Here is a 13,726-nt window from a genome sequence, read left to right as displayed (position 1 = left end):
AAAAAACATTCTGATCAACAGCTGTAAGAGCTTTAGAAATCTGGCCTTTTTTTTTTTAAACTTAAAGTCTCTAATTCAGGGCTCCCCACGGCAAGAAATAACCCAGTGGAACAGGAATCTACATCCAAGGCATCTCTCCCTGTATGTGTCATTTCATTTTACATACACTTTCAAAACAGCCAGGAGTGTATGTAGCCAAACATCACAAAACAGGAATTCTAGCTTGGGATCTGTCTCCAGTTCCATTCGCTCAGACTCCACTTGCCAGGGGGAGAGAGGGGGTTGGCCCGGTCTTCCTTTAAGCTGCCTCTGATTTACTGCATTAGCTTCTAAGGAGGTAGACAGGGTAGTCTATGTCAGCATAAAAAGAATGGTGTGCATGGCTTAAACTCCATGAGGGACAGCCGACACACCACGGACTGCGTTTAGACAGGCAAGAGTGGTGTCAATTATTTATTATTATCTGCGACATTGGGAACACACACTATTGCTCAAGGTCACCAAAACAAATGCGGGAGGGTTATGCTGAAAGGAGTATGCAACCTAGGCATTTTTGGTTTCAATAATTTGTTTCTTTTAAATTATAGCACAGCAATAATGTTACAGACACACCACAATGTACAATCTGAGTTTGCATAGTGTCCTTCAGATAAAACTGCATTATAGATAAGTAACCCAACTACTGACTCAAATAAGAACAAAAGGAAGAGCGAAAGGAACAGGCATAAGTAATGCAGAAAAGAAATGATGATTCAGTTGAGACCTGGAAGAAGGTGGTGTAGAGCTGAAGAGGCAGAGAGATACAAAGGCTGCTCCTGAGTGCAGAAGCTGTGGAGAAGAGTGGGTTCTCTCACACCAAGAATGGGCTAACACTGAATGAGGTGGGACAGGAGAGGGCAGTGCTAGACTTGCAGAGGGAGTAGGAAGGGGAGTGGAGTGAGGTCTCATACTGTTTGTATGGCATGGTGTGGGTCTGCATTCAGCACACAAGAGAGTTTGGAATCCTGAGACATGGGAGGCCAACACCACAATTCCTGCCCAGGAGAAACATCCAGAAAGTGAGCACGAGCATCAGACCTTTGGGTCCTCTGTTGGCAGCTGCAGAAACACATGCTCCCATGCAGATCACAAATGCGGGCAAAGGTATAGTGAGAAGAAAGCTGAATGTCAAAACCAGAGGCCTCTGGTCAGACAGAGAGGCCAAAAGGAAAGAGGCACAAAGAATTCTAAGCTAGCGTCAGCGACACAATAGCCACCCGGATCTCCCAAAATAAAGTTTTACATTTCCCAGCCAGGCAAGTATGCTCCCTATCTTGATTCTGCATTCAAGCTACTATTGCAGCTTAGCCCTGTCCACTGCTAAGGACACCTTGGAGTTACTGCTTCAGTGGGGTCCCAGCTACTGCACTTGCTGCAGCTTCACTTCTCTCTGTTAAACCTTTTCTAAAGTCTCTTTCTCTCAACACAGGCGATTTCCCAAGGGGCACTCAGTGACCTCTGTCACTTCTGGTTGTAATCTTTCTGTAGGTGAGGACATACTGTATTATCATTTCACCTTCGGTATCTGTTCTTAGCATGCCTATGGAATGAGAGCATTCAGCGTTATATCTTCCTTCCTGCTTTTATTATATTATATATAGGGGTGTGAGAGAGTGCACCCACTGAAAACTCACCTGTTGCCATCAAAACCTTCCAATGCCTGAGCAAAACATTCTCAAGGTACAATCAGAAAAAGAGGAAGCCATAACAATGAGCCCAGATACCCCCTCAAAACCCTCCCAACTACTCCCCTGATTAAAGGCTGCAGGATCTGGTGTGTCCATGCACACACAATATGTAAAGCACCTGGGTCTACTCTCCGCATTAAAGGGGACTTTATGAATTTAAGATTTAAATGACTACTGATTATCTGCGTATTACAAAGCCACAGATGCACATTCTCAAACTTGTGTTGATGTTGCTCAGCGTGGATGTTCTCCTTCAGAATTAAATGCGTGCTGAAGCAAAGCTGAATGCTCAGTTAGCTACCAGTTCTAAGGTGGAAGAACAATATTCAAATTTCATCTGGTCACTAGGAACCAAATCAATACATTATTTTATATTTTTTTAAAGAGTCATATATCCTAATCTCCCTTCCTCCCTGTTTTATAGGCCTGGGGGATGAGTTCTCCAGTACAGAGCCTCTGCTTTTATATCTGACATATGTATTCCATTCTGGGATCCCTACAGTGATGCTGCCCTGGCAGTATCTGGGTATGTTCTCTTCCTCCTCTCACTGCCCCCGAAGAATCTTTGGCCAGCGTGACTCTGTTGGCTGCGGAAACCTGAATGCCTTCAAGAAATGCGAGTGACAAGCCTCCAGTAAATTCTAGTGTCTTGGCTCTGCTTCACTGAAGAATAGGATCTGTGTTTGGGTTATTATGATGCCTTTACAATGTTACATTATGCACCACTCAGTTGAAGGGAATAAAAATTTCCATAAAGATTTTATCCCTCATTGGTTAGCAACATTGCTCTGCCCACTGCCTGAACGCTAGCAAACCCTGCAGAGGCCATGATAAATAGTGAGGTCACGGCCAAATTTAATAAGGTCTTGCATTCTCTCTGAAATGCCACCAGAGAGCAGACAAAAGCATGTTTGCTGAGCTCACCAGGGAAAGCTGAGTGTTTGCACAGAGTACTTGGTATGCAGATGGCGTGGCTGGCTGCCTTTGGAAACTGGTGCAGAGCTGAAAGCAATGGGAAGGAGCTGAGGGGCAGAGCTCCCCATGAAAACGCATTGGGGACAAGCTCCACAGGAGGCCACTAGGTCAACGTGCCACCTCACCACCCTGCTTGGAGACTTCTTTTTTAAACTCAGCCTCTTGCTGCCTCTGCTGTGTGAGTGGACGTGGGTCTGCACAATTGCAAGAGGAGAGGAGACCTCTGAGAGACACAATCTGTCTCTATTAAGATGTGATCCACTCTCAGAAAAAGTTTGAGGACTCCTAAATTTATTTCATTATTAGGCATTGGACTGGGCTTGGCTATAATGCTGTGTATGTCTGGTCTGGGACAATGAGACGTTTCCCTTTTGCGATGACTAGGATTCTTTCTGGAGGACCCCGCTGGGTTTCAACAGTAGCATGGAATAGCCCCATCCCCTCAGGAAGCACTGATGAGAGAAAGGTCTCACTATGTCTTAGCACCAACTACTAGTGCCACCTAGTGACTCTTCTTTGTAACTGGCCAATATGTGAAGCTCCTACAGTTCAGGACCATTACATCTGAATTGAGAATGACAAAACGCACAAGCTTTGGGCATAGCAATTCAATTAACATTTCTGCAATGCTTCTGAAGACTTTTGTTTAATTCACAAAAAACACTTTCACTCCTGAAATATACAGATGAACGTTATTAACCCATGTTATTTACTGCAATCAATATTGAAAAACAAGGCACAATGAATCCTAAATACAATAATCTGGACATGAAGACAATATTGTGTATGCTAAACAGCCAAGCAACACATTTAATAGGATTACCAGCATTTTCAGGACTGTTATGACACTGTTAAGTTACCCATTATGACAAGTATATGGACTGAAAATTAATTCAATAAAATAGCTAACATATTGAATTAAAATCAAAGGCAGGGTCCAGCTGATCCAGCAGTAAAAGCGCATGAGGACTGGGAAAAAAACATGATTCTGCTCATTTTATAGTTTACCCAAAAGGTTTTTTTTCTCCTTTTTCCACAAAAGGCAAAGTTGATTTTTTATCACCCTGTGAAAATGACAAAATTTTGTCTAGTGTCAAATGTGGGAAAACTTGCTATTTTCTCCAGGAGTAGAAATTCACCATTGTTTGTCATGATAAAATATGGTCATTGGCAGAAAAGGCAAAACTTCTGCCTGGATCAAACTTGGGAAAACTGATAGCTTTGCTCCACTCCGACATTGTGGTGGAACATGGACTTTAAGGTGTGTAGGCTATATTCAAAGGTATGTCTGTGAGGCACAGAAAGCTCTCTGCCAGTGTGATCCCCAACATTAATATTATAGTGGGAAAGGACTCACTGCAATACTGAGATGATCATATGAGAGACTCAACTGGGAACTTGGTAAACTGAGCGAAATTGATCCACCATCCAGTTTACTCTTACCTGTGCTGGACTTCAGTCGATTCTCAGCAAGCTCAGAAATTGCTCCTGTTGTAATGGTCTTCTTCAGTCTGGAGACCCCGGAAGCTGCTGTCACCCCTGGCTTTGTTAACATGTCATCGCTGCTAGCTCTTTTTAGCTACAAGAAAGAGAGAGATCTTGTGAGAAACCAGAAGAATGAGAGATCTGGTATGCCCATGAGCTAGATGATTTTACAGACATACAAGTTGAAAGAAAAAAGTGGTGACACACTTGGAGAAGGGAGTATTTCTGGAAAAGGAAACCCATAGAAATATTGCTTTTGGAACAGCAATCTGGAGTCATTTGTGAATATTCAGAAGAGGGGAATATCCTTCTCCCATACATTAGAGGGATTTTCCCAGCTTGGCACCAAGGAGGTCACTGCAATGCAAGGACATATTTTCCTTTGGACCAAGACCCAGGACAACATCCTGCAGGCTGAGAAAGAAATGAGACTGATTAAATTTGACTCAGATACCAGGCCTAATGGAAACCACTGGCTACTCCCTATTCCTCTGGGGCAGCAGGCTCAGTGCATTCATGCATGTACTTGAAATTTATCTACTAGGTAGGATTATTGGTACCAAATTCAACAGCCTGCCATGGTGGGAAAAAGCATTTTTGTATTAATTCCTGCCTTTCAGTGAGGTGGACCAAGAGGCAATGTAGGTTTGATGATGCAGCCTATAGTGGGGGGTGAGGGAGGGAGAACTAAATAAGCAATGACTGAGGGGATGGGGTGAAAAATCCCCAGAGTCCCATTCAAAAGCTCCTGATCATCAGTCGCTGCACTGGAGACTTCTCCCCAAGTTCTGGTTGGAGTTGCACTTGTTGAAACGTGTAGGCTTCTGAACATAAAGAAAACAAGCAACTGAGGAAACTGAGGCACAAAGCAGGCAAGGAACAATATAAAATAACTGGCATCTCAGTGCACCCCTATGCCACAAAAGGTACTAGGTCTTGGAAGGATCTGTTGCTTTCTATTTCTGTTTCAGCTGAGGCCATTTTACAAGGCCCTACTGTGCTCCAGCAGTGACCTCATATGCTGACCTGGGAGGGCCAGGCATTTCTAATGGAGAGTCTGCCTGCTCATTCCCATCTCTCTGCCAAGCAAGAATTGATGAAGTTAGCTGCATCATAAACTCTCCTTTGTGATATGAACAACGAGCCCACTAGGGACTGAGCCAAGACCCCAAACTCATTTAGCGGAGGACTGCAGGCTGCTTCATCAAAAGGAAAGAGCAGAGAACACAGAGTCTACTATCACAGTTACCAAAGGGAAATCCTTTATCTTAAGTCTGGCATCACTTCAGTTGTTTAGACCTTCAGGGGCTTCATTTACTGAACAGCAGTGAACAAAGCTAATCCAGGACAGTTTGGTAGGTGCTGGTGCTAGCATCACTACTGGGAGGTGCAGGATTTGATTTTCAGTGTGAAAACGGAAGAATGTATCCAAGAGAGGGCATTTCGCTCTTCAGATCGCCAGAGGGAATCATTCACAGCACAGAAATGCACCAGCTCTCAGGTTTAGACAAAGAAGCTGCAGAAACCTCCAGATTATTATCCATCGAGCCCCACTGATGTGGTTCACAAACTTGGAAGAAGACAAGATACCTGCCCCAAGGCGTGAGCTAAGCAGGTACTTAAATGGAAGTGTGCTTGATGCACAGGAACTGGAAGCCTTGGTGTCCTGTAAAAAGCATAGCTAAGAGAGCATGAAGGGGGACCTACTATTTAGAGGAAGAAGCAGATAATTGGTACCCAAGATGCTCAGGCAGTTCAGGACCCACTAAACTGAACTAATTACAGCTGCTCCTCAGGGGACACGTCTAGTGTGACTGCAGATTTGTCCCCTCCCAGGCATTCAAGAAAGCCCTTTGAGCATGCAGGATGTGGGAGGGGTTTGCAAACTCAGGACAAGTGACCTAGTTACAAGCCTGAAACCTAATGGTATATGTGGAGCTGCTGCATCATATTTGCTCAGGCATTCAAAAAACATACACTAGAATAAAGTTTTCCTACTTTAAAGTTTCCCAAAGTATGAAACAAACTTATGAATAAGGCTCTACTAGTACAGTGATTCCGTATACAAACTGTATTCAGTAACAGATGAACTTTTTTCTGAGAGAGGAAATGTTAGGCAGGACAGCAAATTTATGTCCATAGGACTTCCAATTGGACAACCCACCCAAAGCTGACAAAAAAGATCCTGCTTTAATGTGTCAGAGATTGGCGCTGCTAATGACGCAGCACCTCCTCTTCCAGGACTGCACTGCAGTGTCAGCACTGGGGTTGACCCCAAGTCCCGGTGTGACATTTGAACCAGGACTTCCAGCCACACGGCAAGGTGCCAACCTGACCTACTACAGGGCACTAGACACAGAAATATAAGAGATATTCAAGCATATATTTGATTGTAGTTTTTATTGGTTGAATTTCCACTAGCCAGCTCACCACTATGTATGTTCATATTCCAAAATCTAACACGGGCTGCTAACACCAGAGTTTAGTCAGTAAACTTCACTGCACCTGAAAAAACAAGACTGATTTTTTTTCCCCTGGTAATCCAAGTTCATTCTAGAGTCGTATTCAGGAAATTCATGCAAATCTGAAAGACCAAAAACACATATGCTTCACAAGGAAAACATTGAAATGATGTTGGCTTAAACCAGCATAAGGAGGAGTCCATCTAAGAACCCACGCCAGTTGCTTTTCCCTTTTTGTGCACTTCCACAGCTCAGACTAAGAGAGAGAAGCCTTTTAAGAGTCTTAAAAATCAAAGGCGTTGTAGCATCTCTCTAGACTAGAGCGAGATGTTGGTGGATAGAAAAGAGATGAGAAGGGAGATTATATTACAAATACATGCCATGGTTAGTGGGTTCCTGAATTGTAATTTTTTTTAAGCAAGATCAAATCTCTCTTAGCTCCAATTTTCTTCTCTCTTTAATCTCTTCATCTGACTCAGTCTGTGGTTTCCCAGACTCTGGGAGCACGTGAGCTTTGATAGCCAAAGCGTTGATCTACTGCAGGAAACCAGACCTCAGAAGTTTTGCATTTTGCCAGTTCATTCCTCAGAGCAAGACAGAACAATCTGACTTTCTGACCTCTGGAGAAGTCTCCATCCAGTTTCTCTAAAGCATCTTTTACCAAGTTCACCACCTTTCACAGTGCCAAGTGCACCTCACTGCCCAGTCTGTCTTTCCACAGCCCCTCCCTAACTTTTCCCTTTGATCATATTTTGTTTGTACCGTAGTTGCTCAGCAGCTTAGAGATCACTGAGGCAACTAGAAAGAAAACACCATGTTCTTTAAAAGATGTACAATTAAACGTATCAGGTTCCCTTGCCTTCCTACCCCCATATACCTCTACAACAGTCACTCAGAAGTGGCAGCACAGCACCACACCTTAAAGGAAGGACCTTATCATGAAAAAGATTGGCTGGAGCCCTGGGCTGAAAGTGTCTCACTTCTGAGATGCTTAGAGTTGTAGGAGTCTGTAAAGTGGGTATAATATATGGACCCATTGCACTGGAGGCAGCAAGGGTTAATAAGTGTTTGTAAGACTCTTTGAACATTCGCGCTGTAGAACACTATGTATTGTTAATCAATCCTTATTGTTGAAAACAAAATCAGTCTCAGTTCCCAAATTCCTATTTCTTTTTTTTAATACTTAGACCATATTGCTCTCTTTGTTCAGGGTCTGCCAGAACACAGATGCAGCATTATGCTAGGTTTGGAATTTTCAATAAAATGGAAAATAAAATTATTTTCATGTGTATTTCTGGTCTTATTAAAAATATATATAAAAAGATGAGTATCATAAACTGTAAATGTTCTATCACAAACAATACTTTTGCTATGTACCTTGCCTTTCCAAAGGGGCTGGGGGAAAAAAACACAGATTATAGGACACAAGATTACCTCACTACCCTTAAAAAAAACCAAACATGACAACAAAACCTCTTTTTTGGGAAAATAAATTCTAAACCCTAAAATCAACCTCCACTTCTACCAATTTAGTGCAATCCTGTCCAATCTAATCCAATTCACACCCACCCATCCACAGAGTACAATTTGATCCACACATACTTTGTGCAGACTAATCCTTCACTCAACACACATAATATATTGTGACAAAGCTCTGTCCTTGTCTCCGTGGGTCCGCGTTTCCTGGCAGATTTTGCTAGCCTCAGAGGCTCACTGTGACCCTCCACGTAACCCTTCTCGCTCTCTCTCTCTCTCAACAAGGGTCACAGTCTACTGAGCCATTTTCATCATAAGCCAGCGAGGGAGGTGAGGAGAAGCTATCCTCCCTTGCACAGTCTCTGTTGTCTCCCAGGCTCAGTGATTAATTGGGGGGGAGGCAAAGAGGGGAGCCCGGGCCCTCCCTCTACTCTGGGCTCCAGCCCAGGGACCCTAATAGTATCAGCTATGGTAGCTGACCTTTTAGAAGCCTGACACGTACAATTCCCTGGGCTACTTCCCCACAGCAGCTCCCACTTCCTCAAGTTCCACTTCACCCTTACCTTAGGGCCTCCTTCCTTGTGCCTCATATGGTGTGTACTGCTCAGTCTCTCCAACAGCGCAACTTCCTCCCACAGCTCCTGACATCCACATGCACCTGACCAACTGGGAGGCTTTTAACTAGTTTCAGCCAGTCCCTGATTGGCTTCAGGTGTTCCAATCAACCTAGCATTCTCCCTGCCTTCTGGAAAGTTCTTAATTGGCCCCAGGTGTCTTAATTGACCTGGAGCAGCTGCCATTTAACTTATCCTGGTACCAGGGATTTGTTTAGCCTGGAGCTAATATATCTATCTCCCACTACTTTTCTATAGTCATATGGCCTTTCCCTGTCACAATATCCAATGCATGCACTATACACACCACAGTCCAGTCCAAACCACCCACGCATCCACACACGGTCAAATTCCCTTCTTCAACCCCACCACACTAACACTCATACTCTACAAGCACAAACCAACCAGTCAACACACAGAGACAAATCTGGAATGACTATCCCAAAACATACAATCTGGTCAAATGTATACAGACACTGTGATACAGTATGCACACAGTAGAGTCTGATCCAGACATACACACCCAGTGCCAAAGCCCTGAACACTTGGTGATATGCCCTGCCTTAGCTGGAGTGATAGCTTGGCATCAGTTTGGAATGCTTTCACACTGCTTACTGGTTAGTACCTTGCTAAGTCGAGATTCAAAAGCAAGTGAAGTAGAGGATTTGGAGGTCTTCATGCCTGAGGAAGCAGCGGGGAGAGATTTTCCTCGGTCAATCCCATGGTTCCCTTGCTTTGCCATTGCACTCCAAGGTCTGGCAGCACTCTTCATTTTCTTTCCAGAGGAGTCAGTCTGCAGAATATCAGAAAGGAAAGCAGATATTAATGTTTTTAAAGCATTTGGAATACAAAGAGAGAATGGATACTGCAGTGCTGGGTGCACAGAAATAGATTATATAGCGATTGGTCAGTAGTGACCCAATGGCTCTTCAGTGGCTGCTCTATGTTAAATAAGATAGTAGCCAGGTTTTCAGTTCAGTACCTAGTAGACTGGTGTCTATGTCATACAAACTACATTCTTGTTAGCCTTGGAGAGGGCAAAGACTGAATGAGCCTTAGAGACCGACCTCTCTTCTCATCCTAAAACGGGGCCTCCAGCTCAGGGTTGAAGCACAATGCATGAATAATCTGGGGGTGAATTACTGCTAATTCTTGCCCTGTACCAGTCCTGAGGATAAAGAGAGGACTCAGTGTCAGACTGTCAATCCAGCATCTTCTTCTTGAACTATGATTACATTAAAATATATTATATTCAAAACAGGATCCTGAGACACACACACAAGCTTTCCTCCCACTATTCATTTATTTTTGATAATCCCTCAGTACCACAAATCAACCATACTGTCTCTTTAACTGATCAAACCTGCCTAGAGCTGTGGTAGTTGATGTTGCTACGGTGATGAAATGATTGTTCCATTGTATTTCCATAAAAGAAACACAGTAAAAAGGTAACAGTTAACTTCTCTGCAAAGAGAAAGAAAAGGAGCTGCATTCAGTCTAGAATTTCCCAGATACGAACTTATGAAGGAAGCAAATCCTGCCAGGATTTGGAGAACAGAAATGAATTTCTCTTCCTGGATGTGCCAGCAAGCACATTTTGTCAATTTCCCTCAGTTGGTGGTTTGTTGCCAGCTAAATGGCTGGCTTGACTCTTTGAGCAGATCTGTGTCCCTGACTTTTCATCATCCATTCCCCAGTTTGCACTAGCAACAGCACCATCATTTGGGTCTTATAAATCTGCTAGCCATTGTTGGGGGAAAAAAATCACAGATGGCTCTCTTCTTCTTCTTCTGGTCTTCAGTCTTGTTTTCTAAAACAAATAGGATGTAGTTGCATGCAACTCTTGTGCAGGCAGTTTGTGTTGTGTTTGCCAAACAGGTGTCCAGAAACTACAGGAGACCAGTAGAGAGGCTCCTCTTGGGAGGGTGTGTGGGAGATGGACTACTGCATTTGATCACAGAAGAGGCTAAACCAAGTCTCTTGTGGTCATAGGCAGCAGCTCTACCAGATGAGCAAAAATGTGGCCTCCCCTAGCTAAGCCAGTAAGAGCCACGGTGAGAAGGACTCGGACTTTGCAGGTCTCACAATTTGCTTTGTGCATTGTTCTGGTGAAGTGTTCTTGTTAATGAGTGTGGACCCCTGGGAAGAAATCTATTCAGGGCCTAATTACATTCTGTGCTAATGACACCTTCCAGGTATTAGGGATGTTCTATTTAAAGGGCATGCAGGTGCAAGAGTGTTCTAGGCTCTCTTTTGCTGCTGTTTTAGGGCAAAGCAAGCAATAATTCCCCTCCTTATAGCATCATGACTTTTCCTTGCGGATGTTGGAAAAATCAATTTTTTGCACGGCTCTAACCTCACAGCTACTAATAGCAACTGAGCAACTCCCCTTTTTAATTCTGTGCAGTCACCAATTCCATCAGGAGTTCCAACACATACCGTGAGCACCCAAGAGCGGATTTCAGCGGAGGAGAAAATTATCTATTTATTCCACGACCATTACTGTGCTGCATACACCTGACATTTTTTAACGCAGTAGTGAATATTTAACTATGAAGCAATACAATAAATGCTATTCTTAAGTCCCATGGTTTCAGAGTACCATTAACAGGATTTTAGTGTTTCATATGCATTTAATGGGCATTTTAAAAAAATATATGGATGTACGGTACCCCACATTTACACATACAAATCAGGCAATTGCACATACAAGTAGCCTTGCTGAAGAGATTACCAGACTTATACAAACATAGGTTTTGTGGATGCCATAACTGCACATGCATTTTTCCAACTGTTGCCTTGGGACTTCTTCCTGGTTCTATCCCAGCACCCTCCGCCCTGCCTTGTGATGCTCCTCTCTGGTCTATGTGGTTTGAGGGGATTCCATCTGGAGTCAATGAGCACATTTTAAAAGTGCCTGGAGAGTGTTGTGTCCTTTGGACAGCCATGTCAGAAGGAAGAAAAGCAGGAGCTGGAGCAAGCCTCAGTGAAAGCAACTACAATTTGAGTGGCAGTTCCTCTAAACTTCCCTCCTAACCAGTCGCAGTTTAGATACTTGACTTAAGCCAGATTGGACATGTAGGAATGTAAGGAAATAGACTTGAAAAGACATTCCTTTTGCAGCTGTATGAACTTTTCACCACATCAAGCAAGTGAAACCAAGGATTGAGTCCATTTTGTTCCAACTTTTCAGTGGTCGATAAATTTCAGAATCTGTCTAGATGGGACCCTGTGTGGGGAAAATCGGATATTATTGCACTATCAATCAACGCTGAGCGGGTTGAGGGAAACAGGGCTATCGTCTTTCTCTATTTCTAAAGAAGTTAGAGTTTCTGAGCTGCAGCTAAAACACACAAGTAGAGATTATTTAGTCATGGTGATCCTGAGGCCCTTCTTGATTTAGGAAGGAAACTAGAGGCCTGTGCAGAACTATCACTAAGAACGTGCAATAGAAGCGGCAGGCGAATAATCCATCAAGCAGATTCCATATGCACAGAGATCTTAGTCAACTATAACTATGCCTTTGAGCAGGGATAGACTGAACTTGTTTACCTATGCACCACGAATGGAGTCTGTAAAGTTAGGTTCCAGGTTTCGATCACATCAGCTGTAGAATACATTTTGGAATCTTTCTGTGTGTGCAGCAATTGATTGAAACATCTGCTTTTGCATGGGGGAATTCTGAAGTTCCTCTTTCTGCAGAGCCAGCACCAAAATTACCATTAGAACACTGCAGTTACTAGACCCAAAAGGAGTAAAGCACATAAACATTTGGACAGATGAAGGACTGGATGGCACCAAATTATTGGGAAGGGGATCTGAGCCTTTCACTTGTAGGTTACAGGCTCAAATCCAACCCAGGTCAGTAGCATATAGCAATCAACACTTGAAACAATTCAATATCAGTTTGGTGGACTATACAACATGGACTGGTTGTTTCAGCTCAGTGGCTAAAGTTCCACATCACAAAAGCCACCAGGATACTTTGCAGCAGCTAACAGAGAAGCCAAAAATTAAATAGGTTCCCATTGACTGTTTCTCCAGAGCAGGCAAGAGATACTTGGCAAGGCCCAGCCTAGGTGTAGCTTGTCCTATCCAACCTGAACCTATGCTGTGGGTAAAGAGGATTTCAGTCTCTTGGGTGTCAATCCAACATCTTCCACAAGCCTTAAACTCACTTGAAAGAGCAAAGCCCATTGCACACGTCCTTCTCATCTTAATTTGCTTTCACTCCTGCATGACACAAGTTGGAGATTTTAAGGGAACTGCTTGAAGAACAGCCCAAAATAACAAATTACCAAAAAACAGAACAGAAAAGCCCCACTGTTCCCTGGTCTGGGCAGGAAACCTTTCTTAAGAGTCAACATCAGCCTTTCATTTCCTCCAAGAGCAACCTTCTGAGTCAGAGTGAAAATGCTCCCCTGAAAAGTTTGGACAGCAGGAACACTGGGAAACCTGAAGGAGATAATGAGCCATTCCATGCTGCTCATTTGCCTGCAATGAATGGCAAAGCAGGTCACTAGAATTAGGTACACACTGTAGCTGCAACCTGTCAGCATTCAGGAAACAGAATATTAATGTGAAAAGGTTACTGCCGCTAGTACTCCCCCTCCAAAGGGGATAACAGGATGGGCAAGGACAGCCTGTACTGCGATGGCTCTATTAATGGTGCAATAGGACCCCAGAAAGGTTTTACATACCAGCTTTGGAAACATAAATTGAGACATTGCATGTTCCTTGAATGTGAGATGCATAACCTACAGCAGAGCAGAAGTGCAATGTGGCAAATCTGGGCACTCCTAGGCCTCAAAATGGTAGACCTAGGGTGTGACACACAATTAAATATAATTATCGAGAGGAGGGTAGTTGTTAAATCATAGATCTTCTACTAGCGTCTGTGCGCTGGCACATACCTTAGAAAAACCTATTTAGCCAGCCTTCCCTGACCAAAGGCCCTTTGGCCATCAAGAGTGAGAGGTTACAGCCA

At 43.5% G+C, this 13,726-nt stretch overlaps 1 protein-coding gene across 8 annotated transcripts in view; it reads right to left on the bottom strand.

The window, feature by feature from the left end:
- The window catches only part of SPECC1 (sperm antigen with calponin homology and coiled-coil domains 1), a 171,964-nt gene that overhangs the window by 129,982 nt on the left and 28,256 nt on the right, over positions 1–13,726 (bottom strand). For all 8 annotated transcript variants that reach the window (XR_012155359.2, XM_073315156.2, XM_073315162.2 and 5 more), the window contains exons 2-3: positions 9,365–9,532; positions 4,146–4,281 (exon numbers count right to left, since the gene is read on the bottom strand). Coding sequence is in view for 7 of the 8 variants with exons in the window: in XM_073315156.2 (XP_073171257.1) it covers positions 4,146–4,281; positions 9,365–9,511 (283 nt within the window). In the remaining variant the exon portion in view is untranslated. The remainder of the gene's footprint in view (positions 1–4,145; positions 4,282–9,364; positions 9,533–13,726) is intronic.

The sequence above is a fragment of the Lepidochelys kempii genome, chromosome 17 (assembly GCF_965140285.1).
Source record: "Lepidochelys kempii isolate rLepKem1 chromosome 17, rLepKem1.hap1, whole genome shotgun sequence".
Taxonomy (NCBI): Eukaryota; Metazoa; Chordata; order Testudines; family Cheloniidae; genus Lepidochelys; species Lepidochelys kempii.
Note: the sequence above shows the minus strand (reverse complement) of the source record. Positions and strands in the feature narration are given on the sequence as shown.